This window comes from Cavia porcellus, unplaced genomic scaffold (assembly GCF_034190915.1).
Source record: "Cavia porcellus strain 051 isolate PalLab524CR breed Dunkin Hartley unplaced genomic scaffold, mCavPor4.1 scaffold_6, whole genome shotgun sequence".
NCBI classification, from domain to species: domain Eukaryota; kingdom Metazoa; phylum Chordata; class Mammalia; order Rodentia; family Caviidae; genus Cavia; species Cavia porcellus.
In genome coordinates this window covers 47710536-47734677 of record NW_026947489.1, presented here as the reverse complement: position 1 = coordinate 47734677, position 24142 = coordinate 47710536, and the positions used below count along the sequence as shown (strand labels likewise).

The 24142-nt window shown below is 45.2% G+C and overlaps 1 protein-coding gene and 1 non-coding gene across 11 annotated transcripts in view; one reads left to right on the top strand and one right to left on the bottom strand.

Moving 5' to 3' along the window:
• Nucleotides 1-24142, top strand: part of Slc37a3 (solute carrier family 37 member 3) — a 69367-nt gene that overhangs the window by 4428 nt on the left and 40797 nt on the right. For 8 of the 10 annotated variants that reach the window (XM_063250588.1, XM_063250587.1, XM_063250583.1 and 5 more), the window contains exons 2-9: nt 4389-4531; nt 6282-6390; nt 11325-11417; nt 13347-13430; nt 14910-15055; nt 18650-18746; nt 21205-21289; nt 22210-22385. In XM_063250588.1, the coding sequence (XP_063106658.1) occupies nt 4443-4531; nt 6282-6390; nt 11325-11417; nt 13347-13430; nt 14910-15055; nt 18650-18746; nt 21205-21289; nt 22210-22385 (879 nt within the window). In that variant the 5' untranslated portion in view covers nt 4389-4442. Of the gene's footprint in view, nt 1-3917; nt 4010-4388; nt 4532-6281; nt 6391-11324; nt 11418-13346; nt 13431-14909; nt 15056-18649; nt 18747-21204; nt 21290-22209; nt 22386-24142 lie in introns of those variants that run through there. The other 2 variants (XM_063250584.1, XM_063250590.1) reach the window with 2 other exon arrangements.
• Nucleotides 6759-6876, bottom strand: LOC111758513 (small nucleolar RNA SNORA84). Its single transcript, XR_002792697.1, has one exon. It is a non-coding gene; the product is annotated as a small nucleolar RNA SNORA84 (small nucleolar RNA).

Genomic DNA, 24142 nt, shown 5'->3' with positions numbered 1-24142 from the left:
GGAGCTTACCCACCTGGCTGCCGGGATGCTTCGGAAGCTGTTCAAGAGGGGGCCTGGAACAGGGGTTATGCACAGTGCAGTATGGCTGTGGCGGGCAGGGATGCAGTAAATCCTGGGGCCTGGGCTTCCTAGCAGCCGGGGCCTTGCAAAGAGGAAAGCGGTTTAGAGATGGTGTGAAGAGAAGGGTGTGCAGCCCATGGTTCCCTGAGGCAGGCAGGCTGTGAGAGGGGAGGTTCTCCTTGAGAGGCCTAGGGACAGCCAGGCGTCTACAGGGATCTTACAGGGCTGGTTACCTAGCAGCTTGCGTTTCCCAAGTGTGGTAGAGGCTGGGCTGGACTGAGTGTGTTACCTGCCCTCTCTGCCATCCCTGCCCTCTCCGCTTCCCAGGTGACTTTCTTCCATGTCCCTGATATAGACACTTTGAAGAGCTTACTAGATTTGGGATGAAATAAGGTCTAAATAACCTTCATAGAACGTTTAGAAATATTTAGGAAAAGTTCAGTCCCAAAGCAGTCTTGGCTAGGGCATGCTGCATGGTGAAGTCATCTTTTAAAATTCAATTTACTTTTTAAAAAAAAAATTTTTTTTTTGGTGCCAGGGATCGAACTCACAACCTCACATTTGCCAAGCAGGCACTTACACCACTGAGCTAAACCCCCAGCCCCATTTTTATTTGTTGAAACTGTCTCACTGTGTTGTTCAGGGTGGTCTTGAACTCACTATTTAGTCTAGGCTGGCTTCAAACTCATTTTTAACAAGTTTTTTTTTTTTTTTTTTATTCTTTTACGATCATTCATTTGAAAGAAAAAAAAAGATCTTTTATATGAAAAGTTGATTTGTTGATCAAAAGATGCAACATTTCATTTAGATAGGAAGAGCAATAAGTTCTGGAGATTTGTTGTACAACAAGATGACTAGTTAACAATGTTATTAAATGTAAAAATTGCACAATAGAGTTTAAGTGTTTTCATCACAATCATAAGGTATGATAGTATCTATATTAATTAGTTTGAAGGATTCCACAGTGTGTACGTATTTTAAAATACATGACATGTATGCACTCAGTATTGACTGGAGAAATATTAAATGACAGGCTACTGTGATTCAGAAGCACCAGAAAACACTTGGTTTTGTTAATTGTAACAGCACTGACTGTACTTGAAAAATGTGAGATACTTGTTCAGTTTGTATTTGGAGCACTAAAGAAAGTCATCTTTAGAAAGCAGAATGTGCTGGATGACTAGATTTGGCAAAATGTCCTGTGTTCCCAGGGTCTCTGGCACTCAGATGATTAGAAGTCATCTCTGATGTGCAGGCTGTGTGTACAAGATAATTGTTTGTAATTATTATAATTACAGAGGCCCAAATGTTATAATAGCAGTATTCATTTTAAATGGCATTCTGTCAAGAGCACATTACTGTTTAAAACGGATTCCCAGTGTACTTACTAGGCCATTTTTTAACCTTCATTTTTGTAACTTCTTAAACAGAAGTTAGTTTATTTTTATTTTTGTTTTTCACATTAAAGGGGATTGGAACCAGGGCCTCAGGCATTCTAAGCCAGTGTTTTACACTGAGCTGCATCACAGCTCTTTTTTTTTTTTTTTTTTTTGTCTTTTTCCTTTTTATCGGTACCGGGGATCGAACTCATGACTGCCTGCTTGCAAGGCAGGTGCTTATGCCGCTGAGCTAAATCCCCAGCCCCATCACAGCTTTTTAAAAAATTTTTATTTTGAGATGAAGTGTCACTCAGTTGCCGAGTTGCTGAGTGGCCTTGAACCTTTGATCCTTCTGTCTTGGCATCCAGATTAGCCGGGATTACAGGTCAGGGCTGCCATGCCCAGCTATAAGGTGTGTTACTTAAACAGGAAGAAAACAGTGTTGTTTTACTTAGAAACTGGATCCCAGTGTCTGAAGTACCCCAGTAGTTAGTTGTTAATGTAACTGTGCAGCCCCAGGTGACTTAACTATTATTGCCAAAGCAGTGTGACCCTAATGTGTTGGAACATACTTTTTTTTAACTTTTTATTGGTACCGGGGATCGAACTCACAACCGCCTGCTTGCAAGGCAGGTGCTTATGCTGCTGAGCTAAATCCCCAGCCCTGGAACATACTTGTTGAATTCTTGTTTTAGGTGATAAATTGTTGAATTTTATATCCTGTACTCTTTCCTGAAGTACTCAGTATACTTTTTTGAGGTGGAATGCGTTCAGAGGTATAATTTTTGAGACGATGGTTAAAGTTTTGGGTTGTTCTGTTAAGTTTCTTGTTTAATTTGGAGAATGGATGTAAATTTAGTAGCAACACTAATAGCTCTTGTTTTTGTAACTTCCTGGAAAGACAAAGTTTATTTATATTTATATTTTGTGAATAGAATCTTAGTCTTACTGTGCTTATAAACTTACTGTGCTTAATAACTTTTTTTTAGGACCTTCTCTTATACCTCATTCTTCCCTAAAACAAGATATAGATACTAGAAAGTCTCTTCCCCAAGGTGAGCCCTAGGAACCCCTCTTCCCTGAGCAAGCTAGAAAAAGCAAAACTAGTGTTCCGGTTTTCCCACCTTTCTGCATAGGAGCTGTGTGAGCACACTTCTCTGAGCCGCCTTGCTTGATGTGTTACAAGCCTGTCATTCCGTGATGATCCTGCGCTGTCTGGAAGGAAGGAAGGAAGGAACTGTTGCAGCTGGGGCCTAGAAGGGTGTGAGCAGAGAGGCCTGTGAGCGCATCAGCTGGTCTTGTATTACACTGGTGCCCTCTGGGACCTTTTTAGTGGGTGGGAAGAGTCCCTTTCCATTTAGGTCCCTACGTTTCTCTTTCCTGGAAATTGCAAGAATGGCCTTTCTGCTGGCTCTCCCTGACTTTAAGCCTACTGACGAATTAAAAGTAGTCTGTCACAGTGAACCTGTGTGTGAAAGCAAAGCCTTGTGATTCTCCATTTTATTCTATGTTATATTTTATCTTTATTTGTGGTGCTGGGAATCAAACTTAGGGCCTTGTGTATACTAGGCAAATGTTCTGTCACTGAGCTATACCATCAGTGTCTGCCTTGTTCTTTTTAAACTGTAGTACTGAGGATTGAACCCAGGTCTTTCTCACTGAGCTATATTCCTAGCCCTTTATAAATTTTTATTTTATTTATTTATTTATTTTTTGTCTTTTTCTTTTTTATCGGTACCGGGAATCGAACTCACGACCGACTGCCAGCTTGCAAGGCAGGTGCTTATGCCGCTGAGCTAAATCCCCAGCCCCAAATTTTTATTTTTTATTTTGAGAAATGTCTCACTAAGTCGACTAGGCTGGGTTAGACCTTGTGACCCTCCTGCTTCAGCCTCCCAGAGTGCTGAGATTACAGGTGTGCACCACCACGCCCTGCCGGACAGCCCTGTTTCCTGTTACTGCATACACTGCTGCAGACTCATCTCTGGGATGGTGCACTTAGGAGCTTGCTTTGTGCTTGGTTCTTAGACAGCAGCTGGTACCCTTGGGAGACAGAAGCCAAGCAGAGCTGGCAGAGGTGTGGAAAACAGTGACACAGCGGCCCTCGGTGTGCTGCCCATGCAGCATCCTTTAATATAAAAAACTGCGATGCTTCAGCCTTGCTTACAGACTTGGGTCAGCTCGCACTTCTTTAGGAGTTGCTTCCTGTGGATGGATTTCTGTGTCAGAGGTGGTGTCAGGGATGTCCATGACCATGGCTTGATGGTCTTCCTGTCTTGTACTGACGGGCACCTTACTTGATAGCATGTGTACCACCTGCACCCCTATGAACCCAGGGCCCAAGCACGTGCCCTCCCTTGCAGAGACCCCCAGCAGTCTTCTAACTCTGCAGGCAATTTCTTGTTTAATTTGCATTTCTTATATTACTAATAGGTTTGGGGCTTTTGTTTTGTTTTGTTTGTTTGTTTTGTCTTTGAGGCAAGAGTCTCATTATGCAGTTCAGTTTGGCCTTGATCTCTGGGCGATTTGGTGATCTTCCTGCCTCAGCCTCCCAAGTGCTTGGATTACAGGTGTGCACCATCACATCCAGCTAGAACTTCTGTTAAGTTTAACAGTTCATTTCTTCTAAGTTCTTTCATTTCTTTTGCTCATTCTTCTATAAGAGTTAGTAGTTTTCTTCTCAGTTTATATGAAAATTCTGTTAGTATATAAATAATCTTTTGTCAAGATTCTTACTTGCCCCAGAATAGCAAATAACTGTAAAACATAATTATCAGTCCAGTTTTCTGGGGTCAGCTAGCTCATGAGATTTTTTTTTTCCTCAAGGCCTGATTATGTGCTGACTGAACATGAATCTAATTAATTCAGGTTTGGTATAATCTGTTAGACAATTGGGATTGCCTTTTTACTTGTTTTGTATGATGTTAGAAATGTGCTGTATCTTCGCAGAAAGAATGATGTGACTCGTACCCTGTGCAGCCGTGCCGGAGGGTCCCGAGGGCCATGGCCTTGCCCGGCTTGCTTCAGAGAGGACGTCTGCTCACTCGCTTCAGCCATCACCACGTCGTTGTGTTCCTGCTCACCTTCTTCAGGTAGCGCTCAGGGTAGCTGCTCGCCTGGCCCTTGTGTTTGGCGTAGGCTTTGAAACGAACGCGGTTATTCTTCCTGTTGGGTGGTTTGGTTTTGGTTCTGGTGCTAGGGGTCAAGTCCCAGGACCTCTGCCTACTGAGCACATGCTCTACCATGAGTCACACTCCCAGCCGCCTTCTGTTGGACTTGTCCCCTTGAATATGTTTTTTTATTTTTGTTTCTTGGGTGCTGGGAATTGTTCCTTGAATATGTAATATAACTTTCTTAGCTCAAATTTTTTTTGTTTTGTTTTGTCTTTTGAGACAGGGTCTCACTGTATATTTCATACTGGCTTTGAACTCGCTATGTAGCCCAGCAATCATCCTGCCTTAGCCTCCCGAGTGCTGGGAGTACAGGTGTGTGCCACTGGCTCAAAATTTTAATTGAATTGCATTTATTTGTTTGAGTACAGGAGATTGAGTGGCCCTCTGGTCCTTTTTAAAATTCCTATCTTTTGGGGGCTGGGGATTTAGCTCAGCCACATAAGCACTTGTCTGGCAAGTGCAGGGTCGTGAGGTCGCTCCCCGGTACCAAAAAAAAAAGAAAAAAAAATCTAAAATTCCTATATTTCACCAAGCGTGGTGGCTCACACCTGTAATCCTGGTTTCTCAGAAGGCTGAGGAAAGGGAATCATTGCAAGTTCAATGCCAGCCTGGGGTACAAAGTGAGCTCAAGGCCAATAGCAAGACTCTGTCTCAAAAATACAAATAACCCACAAACCTGTATTTCGAAGCTGGCCATGGTGGCCCATACCTCTAACCGTGTCTCAAAAAACAATCTGTCTTGAGGCAGAGTCTTGATAAGTCACTAAATTGCTTGGGTTGGCCTCAGCTTCCCAGAGTGTAAGGGCTACAGCTTTGGGTCACCATGCATAACTTCATTTTGATTTAGTAATTCTCTTTTGGCTGCACTGGGGATTGAATCCAGGGCTCTATCTATACAAATCCTATACTTAGCCACTGACCTGCATCCTCACACCTGTGGGACCAGTTTTTATTTAGTTAGTTAGCTAGCTTTGCAGTACTGGGGATGGAACCTCGTGTTGTGTGTTCAGCCTAAGCTGAACCTAAGCTGTGTGTTCAGCCCTTTTCCACTTGAGATAGGATTTCTAAATTACCCAGACTGGGCTTGAATTTGGTGTCTTCTTGCTTCAGTCTTCCACAATACTGGATTTATTGAAGTGTCTGACCACACTTGGCTGGCTGGCTTACTCTCTCTCTCTTTCTCCCTTTTTTTCTCTCTTTCTCTCCCAGTGGATGCAGACCCTGTGCCTCAGTGGTTCTCTCTAGAAACATCGTGTAAAGCAGGCTGTGGGGTGTTGGGGCAGGTCAGAGCTAACTGTTACTGAACTGCTTTTCTCGTTTCTGGGTAAATTTCATTATTAATCTTTCTCAAAGGTGCCACAGAAGATGCCTTTGTTTTTTTGTTTTCAGGTACAAACTAGGAAAACGGTTCTCTAATTATACGAGTTGCTAGGTAATTTTAGATGCTTAATTTGGGGGATATCCCTGTTTGAGGGGCAGGCATCACTGTGAGGAAAAGACCAGGATCCAAGGAAGAGGCTCCTGGGTGGTTCCAGCAGCAGGCAGCTGTCTGTTCTTTACCGGACGGGCCTTGGCACACGGTGGCTTGAGGTCAGTCATATCTGTGATTTCATCGCATGCTCTTTGTTTTGTTCCTCACCCTGTACTGTTTCTTCTCTCTGTTTTGTAGTTATTCATTGCTCCATGCTTCAAGAAAAACATTTAGCAATGTCAAGGTCAGCATTTCCAAGCAGTGGACCCCAAGTGTTTGGAACACATCTGCAGAGCTGCCCGTGGAGGTGAGCAGCAGAGCACTGGGTACAGAGAGGCCTGTGCCCACCCAGACGGCTTCTGGAAGTCTTTGTCCCCTTAATCCCATGCTTAGGACTATGGAATGTTCTACGGATCTCAAAACTTAGGTGTTTAAGCTTCAGTCAAGCAGCTTATTTCTCACTGTTTTGAAATCACACAATTTTGGCCAGACTGATGTTTTAATTTTCATACAAGTCATGTATATTTTTGCCTTTGAGATTTCTGCTTTATTATTATTTTTATCATGTTGGAGATTAAACTCAGGGCCTTTGCACTGAGCTTGTATCACCAGTTGTTTTTTATTTTATTTTTTTCTCAAGACAGGATCTCACTTTTTTTTTTTTTTTTTTAAAACCCATGTACCAGTGACCGGGCTATGGCAGCTGCTGAGATGCCATGCAAAAATCACAGGATTGCTGTGGCCCATTGTACCTATTGGAGTGCTGCATCTGAACAATAGCCCCCAGCAGGGATCTTGCTTTTGACCAGACTCAGATTTACTGTGTAGTTCAGGCTGGCCTTGAACTCATGGCAATCCTCCTACCTCAGCCTCCTGAATGTTGGGATTATAGATGTATGCCTTCAGGCCCAGCAAATTTTTTATTTGGAGACAGGGTTTTTCTAAGTCACTGAATTACCTAGGCTGGGCTCAAGTGTGCAGTCCTTCTCCTTCAGCATCCCAGAGTGCTGGGATTACACTGCCACCATGTCTTAATGTTGATGTTTAAGAGCCCAATTTTTTTTTTTTTTTGATGCCAGGAATCGAACTCATGGCCTTGCACTTACCAGGCAGGCGCTTATGCCTGCTGTGCTAAATCTCCACCCCCAAGCTCGCTCATCGTTTATCACCTGAGTTTTGCCATTGTGGATGAGATAACATGCCACTTTGGCTATCGAGCTTTTTTCCTCAGCTTCTGATTTTTCCTTTCTTTGAACTATTACACACTGTGTATTATATGGTTTAGTATTTCAGTATTTAAATATTTACCTAATCATTCCATTTGTTCATATCTTGAAGTCAGGGAATGTGTATCCTGGTTCCTCATGTTCATTATTGACCACGTAAAGTCTTTGCTGCAGTTTGGGACAAGGATATTGTCCTTACAGTGCCTTTTCTCAGTACACAAATAGGTCCCATTCAATCTTTTAAACATTTCTTGAGTTACATTTTTTATATGGAAGTGTAGATATCCTATTAGTATTATTATTGGCATGTTTTAGTTCTCAAAAATCACTGCTATTTTTGGGCCTTTTCAAAGTTGACAGACGTTTGAAGGTTATGTGATTATCCCTTGAGAGTGAGTACATTATTCAGTCAGTAGGTATTGGGCCACTGTCTTGCACGAGCACTTTCTTAGATACTGAAGATGTGAAAAACACTAAAGCTCAGAAGTTTGAAAACAGAAGAGAGCCTGTCCTTATGGAGCTTCCTTCCTGCAAGAGGTATTTCCGTATTGGTTTTTAGAATTTAAACTAGACGTGGAGAAGGACCAGATTGCAGCTGGAGCGCGAATGGGCATTAGCTGATATGTCAGATGATACCTTCACTGAGCCCAAAGCCTAAAGGTAGAAGTAACCCTGGAGAGGTCATGTACCCTAAGCTTATCACTGGTGCTTGTCATTGTCAGAGCTGACCACTGAGCTTCTGTTTTAGTGTATCTGTTGTCACTTATCTCTCTGAGTTCCTTCAACTGTAGCTTCATGGTACTGAGCACCAAAAGTGGCCTTCAGTGCAGCTTGACCAATGCACAGAACAGGTGACTTTCATTTTACTGGCCCTGATGCCTAAAGGGCCCTTTGTTTCTTAGGTACCTGGAGTGGGGCCCCAAGACCACACCCAGGACTGGTGGCTCTGGAGGAGGGAGCCACAGGCTCAGTGTGCAGCACTCACCACTGTGATTCATTACAGCAAAAGCACAGGCAGACATCCAGCAAATGGTGTGAAGCCGCAGGAAACCAGGCCTACACTTCCACAGGCCTTTCCCAGGATGTCTTTAGTTTTTCCAGTGCAGACTGTGACAACACATGGGAAGTGTTGGTACCTGGGAAGCTTGTTAGGTATTTTACTGGGACTGGCGTAGGTCCATCTGTCTACCCAGAAGCTTCTCCATGTATTACATTATTAGGCACAAGGGGGAGCTGCTGGTACCAGCGAATGGTGTGAGCCCTCCCTGGGTCCAGGTTCCCAGGTGCTATCCTGAGGCCACTGGGGAACAGGGCTGTGCATGGGGAGTGCCCTGGTTGCTGTGGGACTCTTCTGCTCAGATTGTTTGCCTGGGGACCGAGCGCTGATTTTTCTGCTTAAGCTTTTTTTTTTTTTTTTTATCGGTAACTGGGGATCGAACTCACGAGCATACACTTGCAAGGCAGGCACTTGTGCTGCTGAACTAAATCCCCAGCCCCTGCTTAAGAATTTTTTTATATGCTCACTCTAATTGCTGTTGAAAGAAGTTTTGCCGTTCTTTCTTTTTTTTTTTTTTAATTTTATTTAGAATGTAGAAAAATACTACAGAACAATACAGAATAAAGCCAATCGAGAATATAGAACATTGGTACAGAACTTCACAGCAGGATACTGGGATAGTAGTAATGGGTACTATAGTATATCTCATTATCGTCACAATAGTTGTTCAGTCAAGTAGGTATAGCGAAATCAAACAGACCATTGTAAAACCAATTGAAGGAGAGTATTGAATAGAGCAAAATAATCATTACAAAATACAACAGTGAAAATAACCTTTGCCTTAAAACAGAACATAGGAGGAAATCTCCCCCCTTATTTGCTATATTGCATATGGTCGTCCTCCCAAGATACGCTCAGGACTCTGTCCCCAGTTGCTGACAGGAAGTGGAGGGAGATGGGTAGGCTCACAGGAACAGCTGACTGGTTCCTCTGGCCAGTGCCAGGGGCGCTTACCAAGAGGGCGGGCAAATTGCCTTCTTGTGCAGCCACCTAAGTGCCAACATCTCGCCGTTCTCTCTTTTCAGGACCTTAGGTTAGTTTGGGTTGAGGGACTGTGTGAGGTCAAGTTCTGAGCATCTGAGCAGCTTTCTGTTTCTTCTTTTCCTTTTGCTGTTTTATTTTTCTTTTCAGTACTGGGGATTGAGCCCTGGGCCTTTGCATATAGATACCCTCTCCCTTTTATTATATTAGGATAAAACAATAAAGCCAATCAAAACAAACCAATGTAAGAGATACAGGACTTCAAGACATTATGAAATCAATAATATAATGCCTTTTGATGTCTTCAAAATAGCTGCAGAAAAGCTGGGCATGGTGGCTCACGCCTGTAATCCCAACACTTGAGAGACTGAGGTGGGAGGATCATTGCGAGTTCAAGATCAGCCTGAACTGCATAGCGAGACCCCCTCTCAAAAAAGACCAAAAAAAGAGGGGTTGGGGATTTAGCTCAGCGGCATAAGCGCCTGCCTTGCAAGCAGGCAGTCGTGAGTTCAATCCCCGGTACCGATAAAAAGGAAAAAAAAAAGACACCCCCCCAAAAAAAAATAGCTGCAGATAACTTCAGATGTAGTAAAAATCAAACAACAGAATGAACCAATAAACAACAGAATAGAACCAATAAAAACAAAACAATGACTGCAATAAAGGGTTTCAAAACAAGCCAATAGTAAATCCAAAATTGCCTCTGTGATATATCTTGCTATCTTTGAAATACCTGCTCCTGCCATTGGCTTTAACATAATCAAAACAAGAGAGAATAAAACCCAACCCAGTAAAACAATGGGAATGATATAGGATCCCAAAACAAGACCTTAGGGAGTCAACATTGGCTGCAGCCCTCAGCAGGAGATGCCCCCTGGATGCCACACTGCATACTGTTATCCTCTGAACCTGTGGTCAGATCACTGGCCCTAGACCTGTAGTGTTAGTGAAACTCCAAAGCACTACAGTATCCAACTGCATTTCACCTCTGTAGCTATCACAACAGCCCGTGTTTCCCTGGATAAGCTGTAGCTTATGGGCCTCTCCTTTGTTCTGAGACATGGTCTCACTAAGTCACTCATTGCCCAGGCTGGTCTCAAACCTTTATGTTCTTCCTGCCTCGGCCTCCTCAGTACAGGAATTACAGGTGTGCACCATCATGCCTAGGATCGTATACTAGAATTTTTCTAAGCTGCTAGTATAGTAATGTATAGCAATCCTGATTGGGCTACATTATTAAAGTATATTTTTTTCTTTTCCATTATCATACTTTCTGAATCTTTTTGTTGGTCCTATTGGTTATTTTAGTTTTTGGTTTGGTAGACCGTATATTTCAGCAGAATCCTGACAGTGAAACAGAAAAGTGCTGTTTAAACCTGTCCATTCCTATCCAGCAGTGGTGGTACATTCCTGATATCAGTACTTGGAGGCTAAGGCAGGAGGATCATCATGAGTTTGGACCAGCCTGGGCTCCATAGTGAGACTGTGTCTCAAAAAAGCTGAAAAAACCCAAAAGGGCTGGAGATGTAGTGGAGTGTTGTGAATGCCTGGGATCAGTCTCCTGTTCATGGGGGAAGAAAGGAGAACTATGAAATAACTTCTACTCTTGGATTGGATTAACATTTATTAAATGTTTAAATTCACCTGGGTGAAGAGATTGTAATCAGAATTTATTTCTTTGAAGTGCGTGCTTTTATACTTGCTGCTCAGTTTTCTCATTTAGTTAACCTAGTTAATTAAGTGCTTTGATGGATCAATTGATTACTTTTTCTTGGCAGTGCGGGGAAAGAACCTGCGCCTGGAGAGGCAGTGCCTGTCCTGCCATGAACATACAGCTTCCCGTGGGTGGGCGGTGGGCACACCCCCTGTGCCGTGCTCTCTGCTCTCTTCTGGAGGGTGGCACCTGGCATTGACCACCTTGGCTCTGGGGTTGGCAAGTGGGGCCCCTGGTGACCTGCTCGTGTCCTGTTCCTGCAGATCTGGAGCAGCAACCGGCTATTTCCCACCACAGAAGATGCCACACTCTTTCTTGGAACACTAGATACCATTTTTCTCTTCTCCTATGCTGTGGTAAGTTTGAGGATTCTAGAAGTTTCTTTTTAAATTTATTTATTCTTTGGTGTCAGGGATTGAACTCACGACCTCACATTTGCCAAGCAGGCACTTACGCTGCTGAGCTAAGCCCCTAGCCCTTAAATTTATTTTTATTGCTGTAAATTTGCAGTACATACATAAGGATTGTGTTTTTTTGTGGAGAGTTGGTAGCTGTACATAACACAGCTCAGTTCTGTTTATACCCCTTTCCTTCCTCCTTCCCTCTTCCCCCATAGAAGTTTTTTTAATCTTGGTTTTTTGTTTTTGAGTACCAGGGATCGAATTCAGGACCTCACGCTTGCCAGGCAGGCCCTGTACCATTGAGCTAAACCCTCAGCCCTCCCTCAGTTGAGTTTTGTTTTGGTTTGGTTTTGATACTGCTGGAGATTGAACTCAAGGCTTCATGCTAGGCAAGTATGCTGGGCAGTGCTCTACCACTGAGCTGCTGCCCTCATTGATTTTGTGTTTTGTGTTTTAGTTTTTTGAGATAGGGTCTTGTAGTATAGCCCAGGCTGGCCTCAAACTTACCTCCTGCTTTGGTCTCCCGAGTGTGCATGTACCACTGTGCCCAATGAGCAGTTCTTCCTGCTGGGATGCACTGCTTTTTGTAAGTTCCAGGCAGTTTGTCTTCTAGAGCAGTGGAGAAAGACCTGGTTCCCTTAACTGAAGGAGTGGGGAGGTTTTCTGTCTCCTTTATTAAGGGTAGCGCAGGGCTGCATGAGCCGTATCTGTAGAGGGTCGGCTCTACTTAAATGCTTGTGCCTCACTGCTGAAAAGGTGAGGAGGAGGAAGAGCAGGAAGCAGCTGATGAGGAGGATCTTTCTCATCTCATTGTTCTCCGCTGCTTTTTTTTGGTACTGGGGATGGAACTCATGACCTCCTACTTACCAGGCAAGCACTTGAACCACTGAGCTAAATCCCTGGCCTTGTTCTTTACTTCTGAAACAGTCAGTTTATTGGAAGTCCTTGATCCTTCCAGCACTTGAGAGACTGGGAAGGAAAATTGCTGTGAGCTTGAGATCAGCCTGAGCTACAGGCTTTTAGAGAGCCCCTGTCTCAAAAATCAAACAAAAAATCCAAAAGAAAAGAAAATTTTGTGACCATAAGTACTTGATCCTATCTGCTCTTAAATTTGAGTGAGATTTGTTTATTATCTATCTTTTGTCTTGAGGTGAGGGCTTTTATTTGATAGCTTTAAAGAAACTTAAACCTGGGGCTGGGGATTTAGCTCAGCGGCATAAGCACCTGCCTTGCAAGCAGGCAGTCATGAGTTCGATCCCTGGTACCAATAAAAAAAAAAAGAAAGAAAGAAAAAGAAAAAAGAAACTCAAACCGATTGCCCTTGAAATCTGCCATCTCTCCAGTTCCATTGTTGCATTTCATTCTTGCTGTAGCTGGAAGGTGAGCACAGGCAACATGTGTGCCTTTGTCCTGATTGTCACCTCTGTCTCCCTGTGCTTCCTACCTTGTGGCCTCCTGAGACCTGAGAGTCACGTCACACGGGCTGAGAGTGCCCAGCAAGTGTCTGTCCTACTTGTCACAGGATACGTAGGACACATCCAGACTTAGTGCAATAGACCCTCAGTTAAGTGTGGGGCTGATATTGAAGAATTAATCTTTCCATGAACTGTGTTTGAGTGCTTGTTTCTATCAGTGCGTGTTACCTTTTAGGACTGGGTACAATTTATTTGTTTTGGGGCTTGATTATTCATTTGTTTTTGAGACAAGGACTCTCTCTGTAGTTCAGTGAACTTGAACTCACTTTGTAACCAACTGAGGCTGGTCCGGAACTCACCGAGATCCACCTACCTCAGCCTCCCAACTGCTGGGATTACAGGTGTGCACCACTGTACCAGCTGCCTGGGATACAATTTAGAGCTGTAAAATGGAATGGTTTCTTTTCAGGGTCTGTTCATCAGTGGCATCGTTGGAGACCGGCTGAACTTGAGATGGGTGCTGTCTTTTGGCATGTGCTCATCTGCATTAGTGGTGAGTCAGCACGTTAGTTTTTGTGATCTTAGTAAGGTCTGGGTGCCCCGACTTCTCTGCGTGTGGAACAGCACAGTGAGATCGTCCCCCACCCCATGTGCCTTTCACCAAGGTTCTTTCCAGTGAGATTGTGAGGTGCTCACTGCTGCTAGGCTGGCCCAGCCTGCCTGTGTGTGTACTCCGCTCTGTCCCTCTGTGTCGCCCCTCTGCTTTCACAGGACCGAGCCCCCGGCTGAGCCCCTACACTGCTCCTTCTGTCCTCTGGGCTGTGTTCTGCTGCTCTTCCCACCTCGTGTGGCCCTCTTCACCTTTCAATAGCCTGACTCCGCCTCTCCTTCTGGTCCTTGCCCTTCTTTCTGCATTCAGCTGCCAACCTCCGGGGACCCTCTGTTCCTGGTCCTGAGCTCCCTCTAGAAGCTGCCTGCTGCAGAACTGGGCCGTTTCTGGTTCCACCATGCTTCCCCAGAGAGAGGGTTGCATGGTGGTTGGAGGCCAAGGCCCAGGGCAGGCAGCTGGGTCTCTGTAGTTTTCTGCCTGTTGATTTCCTGTACCTGGCCTCTTACCCTCAAAGGGCTTCTGTGTCCTGCCTTCCTGGTGGTGGTGTCTGCAGGGCACATAACAAGGCCTGGCATAGTAGATGTTGTGAGCAGCAGCGTCTGTACTGAGTATCCTTCCTGCTTACAGGTTCTGGTAAGGAACATCTGTTGATGGCTGAGACCACAGAATTTAGCTAAATCCTAATTTATTGCTATTCTAAATGTCTCCCATTTGAGTCTGGGAAAAAAATTTTTTTTCCTTGAAACTTGAGGGATTGGAATACTTCGCTTATTTTAAGATGCTCACCTACACATATTTACACACTTTTTTAAACTTGTATACATGCTTTTTTAATGTTAAAAAATAGATGTGTACATAAACTCACCATTTAAGGGTACATTTCCAGGGGCTGGGGATTTAGCTCAGCGGCATTAGCACCTGCCTTGCAAGCAGGCGGTTGTGAGTTCGATCCCCGGTACCGATAAAAATGAAAAAGACAAAAAAAAAAAAAAAAAAAAAGTGTACATTTCTAAGCTTCCACAGATAAGTGTGGCATGTTGCAACCCCACCTGTCCTCTCTTGCTCGTGTCCTTCAAGCCCTGTTTACTCTGGATGCCCAAGAACTAGAGTCCGACAGTGTTCTGTACATCACCTACTGACTCACGCCAGGCGTTCTCCCTTCCAGCAAAGGCCCAGAGCAAGGCAGTCCCTGGGTGGAAGCCACTGAGCGGTTCCATAGATGAGAAATGACGGATTCCACCCCCACCTGAGTGGACTCACACACCCTGTGCCCTGTGCAGGTCACTGTCCTGAGGGCCCTTGCCACAAGGGCCCATGGGAGCAGCGGAAGCAGGGCTGCCTGCTCTGAAGCGCTAGGTGATGGAATGTGTGCAGAAAGCCCCTGTGGGGTGTCACATATCTCTTTACTCTCCTCTCTCAAAGGTGTTTGTCTTTGGCACGCTCACAGAATGGCTGCATTTCTACAACAAATGGTTCTACTGTGTCCTGTGGATCGTGAATGGCCTGCTGCAGTCCACCGGCTGGCCCTGTGTGGTGGCTGTGATGGGCAACTGGTTTGGCAAAGCTGGGTATGCTGCTTCTTCCTTCTGCCTTGTTCGGTGACAGGGACTTCGGTGTTCATTTGCTCAGTCTGGTCAGAGCCAGTGGACACCACCCATGTCTGTAGTCAAGGGGAGGAGGGCCAAGAGGAGTGGGCCAGAGATGGCGTGGACCTCACTGATGCTTGCATCCAATAAGGTATGGCCCTCGCTGTGGGCTTCCGCCAGACGAGTCAGCGCTAAGGTACACTGTCCAGAAGGTCTCTTGTGTTGCTTTTTATGGTTCTTGGGGTTGAACTGAGTGTCTTTTACTGAGCTACATCCCCAGTCTTTATTTTTATTTGTATTTTGGCTCAGGGTCTCACTGAATTGCTCAGACTGGGTTCAAATTTGCAATCCTGCTGCCTCATCCCTTTTAGGGCACTAGGATTACGTTGCCAGCTTGCTTTTCATTTTAATTGTGTTATCTCATCACACATAATACCTTTGAGTTTTGCCACTTTGTCTTCTTCTGATGCTTTGGTCTAATTTAACCCCCGGGAGGTCAAAATCCAAAAAATTAGAGCAGAGCTTTTGTGTCTTCAGATGAGTAGCTGAGTTCTCTGACCACTTCATTATTTTCGTGGCTCAATCACGAAGCAAAAAAAAGCTACAAAAAGCCGTTGCAGACTCCCTGGGAAAGGAAGTCAGCTCACTGGTAAAAAGTGATCAGTTATGGATTCCCACGAACTGTAGCTGTGACCCACAGGGCCACCGAGTTGCTGGAAGCCACACACATCCCACATCATGATTTTGTTCAGGCCTGGCCTTCTGTCTTGTCCTCTGTAGTTCCCAGGATGGGTGGAAGTGTTTTCACAGCACTGGGATGAATTAGAACTGGAGATGAAAAGTTGAGGGCCCAGAGAAATGAAGGAATCAATTGTAGGAGATCTCAGCCCTACATAGCTATGCTAGGCAGTCATGTCCCTGCTCTTGGTGTGAGGGTTGTGCTTTTAGAAATGAATGTGGCAGGCATGGTGGTGCAGGCCTGTAACGCCAGCACTTGGCTAAGGCAGGAGGATCAACTGCGAGTTTGAGGCCAGTCTGAACTGTAGAGACCCTGTGTCAAAAAAAGACACACAGAGAAAGTGGACAGGGCAACTCTAATGCCTGGATCTGTGTGGCATCAGGCGCTTCACCCAAGTTGTGTGGGACTCCTCCAGGCCATTGAGGAACACACAGGAGAGACCTGAGTATCAGCCTGTGACTGGCAGTGGCAGAGGTCCCACTTTATAGACTGCTTTTCTCACTCTGTGGTGTCTTTCCATTCATTTAGAATGTTCCATCTGCTTCAGTGAGATTAGAAAAATATGTAGAGAGCTAAAACATGTCGACCTTAGGGGCCAGGGGTTTAGCTTAGTGGCACAGCGCCTGCCTGGCAAGTGCAAGGTCCTGAGTTCAATCCCAGGTACCAAAGAAAAGTTAAAAAAAACTCCAAACATGTCGACCTAACACGTGTGTTTAATGTATACATTAATTTGGGAACTTCAAAACAAATTAAAGGCTATGGATTTAGCTCAGCGGCATAAGTGCCTGCCTGGCAAACACAAGGTTATGAGTTTGATCCCTGGTACCAAAAAAATAAAAATTAAAGCGGGCCCTCATCTGTAGGCCCAGCACTTGGGAGGCTGAGGCAGGAGGATCACCATGAGTTCAGGGCCAACCTGGGCTACACAGTGAGTTCAGGGGCAACCTATACTACATTATGAAACAATCTCAAAAACAAAACAAAACAAAACAAAACAAATGAAGTGTTCTTAAATTCTGGGGTGTATTCTTAAATTCACACTGGCTGCACACCTATTGACTTTATTCAGAGCCAGTTGTTCCTCTCCAGCAATACTGGAACAGCTAGTGTCATTTCCACCAGGCTCTTCCTCTGCTGTCCCTTCTGTCTTCCTCGTGGCCTTACTGAGGTGCACAGAAAGCCACCCGTGTGTGCAGGGTGCAGTGGGGCGGGTTTGGCTGGGGTGCATTATCATGGCTGAGAAACCCTCTCTGGTAATTCCTCCTTCCCGCCTCATGCTTGCCTGCCTTCTGTCACTTGAATTTGGAGTCCCAAGATTTGAGCCATTTGGTGTGTCCTCGGTGACCCACCTTTCTTCTGCCTGCAGCTCCACTCTCAGGTCCAGATGGTCGGGGCCTCTGTTAACCTACTGATGAATGTTTGGGTTTTTGGTTTGGGGCTTAGAAGCAGAGCTCCTGTGAGTGCTTGTGTGTGGCCCCGTGTGGACCTGTGCGGGTGTCAATGCTGTAGCTGCAGGTGGAGTGGCCGGATTGCGGTGGGGCAGGGCCTGCCCTCTTTCGGAGAATCAGTCTTCCCTGGTGCTCAGCCTGTATCCCACCCACAGAGTGCAAATGCCGACCGCCACATGCTTGCCAGCATCGAGCTGGTCTGATCAGTCTCCTTTGGTCTCAGCCATTCTGGCAGGCTTGTGGCAACATGTCACTTTGATTTATTTGGCATTTGTTTTCCTGATGTCTAATGATATTGAACAGGATTTCATGTGCTTATTTGCATCATGTGAATTTTTTTTTTTTTTTTTTTTTTTTTTTTTTTGGTACTGGAGATCGAACTCATGACCTCATGAATGCCAGGCAGGCAGTTGTGCCACTGAGCCAAACCCCAGGCCATGTGAATATTTTTATCATACATTTTCCTGTAAAGTATCTATTAAAGTCTTTTGGCCTATTTTCAGAGTTTCTTAAATTGGGAAATGATTGTAGATTCGTGGCTTTTAATAGTCTGTGAAGCCAAGCATGGTGGTACTTACCTGTAATCCTCACCACTTAGGAGGTTGGGGTGTAGGGCCTCTACGGGTTCTAGTGCAGCCTGGGCTACATAGTAAGTTCAGGACCACCCTGAATTACATAGTGAGACCATCTCCAAACAACAAATATTCTGTTGAATTATCTATGTTATTAATTTTGAAAGTGTTTACATTTTGGATACAAGTCTTTTTGTCTTTTTGAGACAGGGTCTTGCTATGCAGTTCAGGCTGGCCTTGAGCTCACTTTGTAGCCCATGCTGGTCTCGAACTCAGAATGATCCTCCTGCCTCAGCCTCCCAAGTGCTGGGATTACAGGCATGAGCCACTACGCCGGGCTCTGGATACAAGTCTTTTATCAGATAAGTGAAACTCAAAGATTCTCTCAGTTTGTGGCTTATCTTTTAACATTTTCTTAAATGTCTTTTGGTATGCCTCCAAATTGAAATTTTTAATTTTTGAGAGAGGATTTCACTATGTAGTCCAGGCTAACCTTGAACTTGTGGTGATCCTCCTGCCTCAGCCTTCCCATTGCTGGGATTATTGCCATGTGCTGCTATACCTGGCTCCCAAATTGAATTTTACTTTATTTTGTATCAGGAATTGAACTCAGATCCTTCTTAAATTAAATTTTAATATCATAAATTCTTAGAGTTATAAAACAACTGATGTGTTATCATTTTGGTGTATTTGAAATTTTTAAAAATAGACTATTCTCTGTAATGAGAATCATCACTGTTCTGGCATTCTTTAAAGTTGGAACTGTGCACAGAAGCCTTTCTGATGTGATTGCTATCTCTGTCTTCCTTGTTTGCAGCCGAGGTGTGGTCTTCGGTCTCTGGAGTGCCTGTGCCTCTGTGGGCAACATACTGGGAGCCTGCCTTGCCTCCTCTGTCCTGCAGTATGGCTATGAGGTGGGTGCTTTTTCTCAGCGTGTGTGTGTGTGTGTGTGTGTGTGTGTGTGTGTGTGTGTGTATTATATACACAGTTTTTCTAAAGGAATACTGTGCCCTTTTGAAACTACAGAGCTGAATAGGAGTTTGAATAGGGCGAGGCTGTCTTAAGAGTGGAAGAACTTCTGATAAATTCAAACGTATAAATAGTATTTCTATTCACAATAGAAACACTAACAAGAGTTTCAATACACAGAACTAATTGAGAAAAAGTACAGTGGGACCTCAGTTTACGAACTTAATTTGTTCCATGATTTTGGATAAGATAGTCAAGTTTTGCCACTTCTGCAGGAAAGACAGCCAGGTTGTATTTATCACCTCATATAGAGTTTGCAAACAAAAACAGAATTCTGCCAAATGCTTTTGTTTGTAAGCCAAAAGCAATGGTCACCTGTATTCAAGGTCACCTGTATTTGCCACTCACAGTCTCCCTGATAAGTAAATAATGCCCTTGGATTTATAAGGAAAGGACAACATAGTAAGATAAAGCATTTGAATGAATAGTTCATGGAAAGGAAACAGAAATGACTTAAAACACAAAAAGACACTCAGCTTCACTCCTAGTTTCTCTATTCACTCACGAAAGCCCTTCTTGTGTTCCCAGGCATTGCAGAATATAGCACTGGCCAAAAAGGCTGTCCCTGCGTGTTGAGGGGTTAGTTGGTGGAGAAGTGTTAATTACAACTACACAGTCAAAAAATAATAATGATAAGAGAAAATTACGTGTATCAGATTGGTAAAATCCAGCAGGTTGGTCACTTGTGGTGCTCATGAGACTGTACAGAATCGGCCGCTGCTGTTGGAAAACACATTCTGCCCCGACAAGGGTTAATCAGTGTCTGACCATGGAGCCACACTCCAGGAATTAATTGCACAGGTGAATGCACAGGTACAGAGATGTGTCTGCAAGGTCGAGTCAACATTGCTAGTCATAGCCCAAGACTGAAATGTGTTAGCTGGAGGGGAAGTAGCTGATGGTGGGTTCACACATTTGAAGGGTACTGTGCCTCTGAAGTAGAATTTGGAAGCTGCTGAGCAAGATCAGCGCACTGAAAATATCCCAGACAGCAAGGCTGCCAGGCAGTGTGCCTTGAATGATGCTGTTTGAAGAGACTGAATGAGTATACGTGTGTGTTAGCTGTGTATTTCTAAAAAACCGTCTGCCCAGACATGTTGGTGTGCACCAGTAATCCAGCACTCTGTGAGGTGGAGGCAGGAAGATTGCGGTTTTGAACCCAGCCTGAGTGACTTAGCAAGATCCTGTCTCCACATAAAATTTTAAAAGGGGGATGGGCGTAAGGATGTAGTTCAGTACGAGTCTCCTGGGTTTGATCCTAGTCCAGACAAAACAGTCTCCAGAAGGTAAAAATCAAATGACAGCAGTGGGAAACTTGAATGAATGAGTGGAAGAAAAAGGGTGTGTCCGGTGTTTTTACTTTGTGTCTTTTTGCTACCTGAATCATGTGGGTATTACTCAGAAACCTCAGTCATTACAATGGAGGCAGTATCTCTTTTAAAACCAGATTCATTGTTGCAGGGTTCTCCAGGAATTTGGGCCTAGTAGAAGCCCCAACTTTATGGCAGTCACCTGTGTTCTGGGGTTCCTGGCTTTACACCTGTGTTGTTATCCTATTCAGCTCAGATGAAAAAACTTCACACTACCCTCTATGCTGCTCCCAGATTTGGCTCCTAGGGATGCTGCTTTCTTTTGTCAGTTGTTTAAAAACTCAGGCTGTCCATCTCAAACCGGCTGAGCAGTGTGGCAGTCGATGCTCCAGTCTTGGTGCCTCCTGTCAGGCCCTGGCCAGGCCTCCCCACAGTGCTGCATGAAGCTCCCATCTCATTCCAGCCCACACCTTGGCTCCTGTGGTGCCTGGAAGGAAGGCCACTGCTTTGATTTTCACCTCTTCCCTAGCTGCTTCCACCTCTTTTGAGCTGCTGCCTCTTCCTGGATTCCTTTGTTTCTCATGGGGGCAGAGCCTTCTCATTTCTGGGGCTGTGTGCTACTTTAGAATGCTATTTTGGGTACTGCTTCATCTCCTCAACTGAATGTGATCTCTCTGTGTATTATGTTGGAGGCTATGAGATGCAAAAGAAGACGACCCAGGGCGAAAGCCCTGATTTTACAGTCCTCCTGTTACCCTGTACTTTCTAGGCCTTCCCCATGATCCGCCATGAACTCCACAGTGAATGCAGAGGGGTCACAGGTGGAGCTCTTGGCTGGGTGTGGCTGCTGCAGGGTGCAGATGCTTGCTCAGTGCCCCTGCCCTGGCTTCGATCCCCAGCACTGCAACACAGAACCAAAAACATCAGCACTTGGTCCCCATCCTTCCCCGTCTCCCTGACTGTTCCCCATGTGCCTCTCACGACCATACCTGTGCCGGCGCCCATGTGAGACCTGCCTCTCCCTCTCCTCCAGTACGCCTTTCTGGTGACAGCATCTGTGCAGTTTGCTGGCGGGATCGTCATCTTCTTTGGACTCCTGGTATCACCAGAGGAGATCGGTGAGGAGAAACTGTCTCTTCCTTTCACAGAGCCTTACAGTTTGGGTATGAGGTTCAGGGATGGAGTCTTTTTTTCCTAGGACTGCTGAGCTCCTTGCAGTGAAGTATAGGAGCGGTTTTGCATTTTGTATGCTGTAGGTGCAGTGGCTGGGCCCAGGCAGTTGCTGGTGTTTGAGGGTTATGCACACCATTTACACGTGCAAGAAAACCTTAGTGTTTGCCAAAGCTTCCTCTGCCATCCTGGGGATCAAACCTAAAGTTTCACTTATGCCAGTCAGGTGCTCTACCACTGAATTACATTCTTAACTTGCAAATGATTTTTATCATTGGGATGCTGGCTAGGAATTAGCATGAATATATTTCCAGTTTTACTTGTTTTGCTTGTTTGAGACAGGGTCTCATTATATAATTCAGCCTGGCCTCAAACTCACCAGGTAGCCTAGGCCGGCCTTAAATTCTCCTGCCTCAGCCTCCTGAGTGCTGGGATTACAGGCATGTGTCATCATGCCAGCTCTAGTTTCACTTCTTTAAAACTGATATTTTTTCCCTTCATCAGAATGATTTGGTTTGCTAGGAATATAGATCAGTGGCAGAGTACTTGCCTGGCACTCCTGAGGCCCTAGTTTTAATCTCCAGCATCACATGCCCACACACACACATAAAGATTCAGTTTGAGAATTACTCATGGTGAAACATGGAATGTGTGCCAGTGAAACCATAGAAGCAAAAGGCACGCGAATAATCCATCCCTGAGTAATAAATAGTATGTAACCTGTGTGACCTTAATTGGCCTTAGCTGACCAGGTTGGTACTTACACAAGATGGAAGTAAAAGTGGTGAGAACTCCAGGAGTGGTGTGCAGAGCTCTTTGCGCTATGCCAGGCTCACAGTAGGTGCTCAGTACATGGTTTTCATTTTAGGTCTTCCAGGTACTGAAGGAGAAGACAACCTTGAAGAAGACTCCCACAGGCCATTAATTGATGCTGAAAATGAAGATGAATATGAGCCTAATTATTCCATCCAGGAGGCTAGTGCTGTTGCCCAAGTGAAGGCCATAAGCTTTGGCCAGGCCTGCTGCTTGCCAGGTGTTATCCCGGTAAGGGCCACCCCAGCCTCCCGGGGGAAACATCTGGGTGCTTGTTCTGCCTGGGTTTGGACTGGTTGGGGCAGGCAATGTGTCTGATGCCTGAGACACTGTGTATGGATACAGGAATGTTGTACAGCGTCTAAGGCTGTTCTGAGGCCTAGCACCATCAGCAGGCGCTCCCCAGGATGAGCCAGAGAGGACCTGTTTTCAGCTTGAGGCACCCTAAATGAAGGCACAGTCAGTGTACGGCAGATGCTTAGATGTGTTTTATGGGCAGATTGGGCCCATGAACCCTGTTTTGCTGACCCTAATGTGGCATGCAGCTGTCTTTGGCCTGCTTATTACGTGTAGCTTAAGAAGGGCTTGGTGAGGTCACATCTGTGACCTGCATCTCACCTGCCCTGTTCGGAGGTCCCAAGCAGAGTGCTTCGGTTTCTAGGTGCAGCATCCCGCTCCGCGAGGCCTCTGTGCTCGGGAAGCCTTGCTGTATCTGTATGGACTCTCTTCTGTGGTTTTTCTGTCTGCTGCTGCAGGCTCTCTGGCACTGGTGTGGATGTAGTGGACTTGGGCTAAGTCTCCAGCTTCCCCACCTGTTTCTGGGAGGCCTGGGGTGAGTGATGCTACCTGTCCTGAGTCTTAGTCAGTCCCTCTTGGGTTTCCTGTGGTTTAGAACACAGTTAGTATGTGGTGAATAAGAGAAAATGATTTGTTTTTTTTTGCAATACTGGGAATTGAACCTAGAGCCTTTACATTGGGCTTTACATTCCACCCTCTTGTTTTGTTTTTGAGACAAGGTTTCACTAAGTTGCCCAGGCTGGGCTTAAATTGTGCTGTCGCAGCCTCCCAGAGTGCTGGGCTTAAGGGAGTATACATCACACTTAAGCTTTTTATTTCATTTTTTAGTTGTGTTTTATGAATATATTTACTTTTTCAGATTTTTTTGCCTGTGCATCCAAGCTAAGAAAACAAACACTTCACATAACTCGATGTGAATTAAAAGTTCATTTTCCAAAAAAAAAAAAAAAAAGTTCATTTTCCATAATTCTTTACCTCGAGGATATGAGGAATGCTGGTCAGTTAGGCCTATTCTTATGCTAAGGTGTTTTCTTTCAGCTAGTTACTGAAGATATTCCTTGAGCAGGAGTTAATTGTTGAGAGAGAATTGGAATTGGTTGTGAGTGAGCTGGAATCCTGCCGATCCTTTGTCCTCACAGCCATTGTTCTCGGGTGGGCAGGCTGGTGAGGAAGGAAGTCACCTCCAGCCTTTGTCCCTGCTGCGGCTGTCCAGATGGGGTGCTCTGGTGATGGGGATGAGGCTCTCTGGGGGGTGGCTCCTGCCCGGCCAGGGAAGCACTCTGAGCAGTTGATATCGGGACTGAGCTGCAGGTCCAGGGCCAAGAGTGTGTGTGCCAGACACCCTTTGAAGTCGCCAGCTCCGCCCCTTCTCCTTTGATGCTAGATGTCAGGGTTTCCTGGTAATAACATGTTCAGTGTGCAGTTTCAACCCAGCATCATCTTAAGGCAGCTGCAGTTGCTCTCCCTCAAAAGAGAGCCACGCGGCCAAGGACGCCACCGCCTTCCTTTCTGGCTCCAGGGCACGCTCCTCCTCTCCAGGGCCTGCGGGGCACTCACTGTGCAGGATGTGGAACAGTTGCTTGGTAGGTGCTGTGATGCTTGCTAGTTGGATTTGCCCATGGCAGATGCTGAGGTTCGTGTCTGCCACAGCTCTGACAGGAAAAGAGCCTGAGGATGGCTAAGGAGAGGTG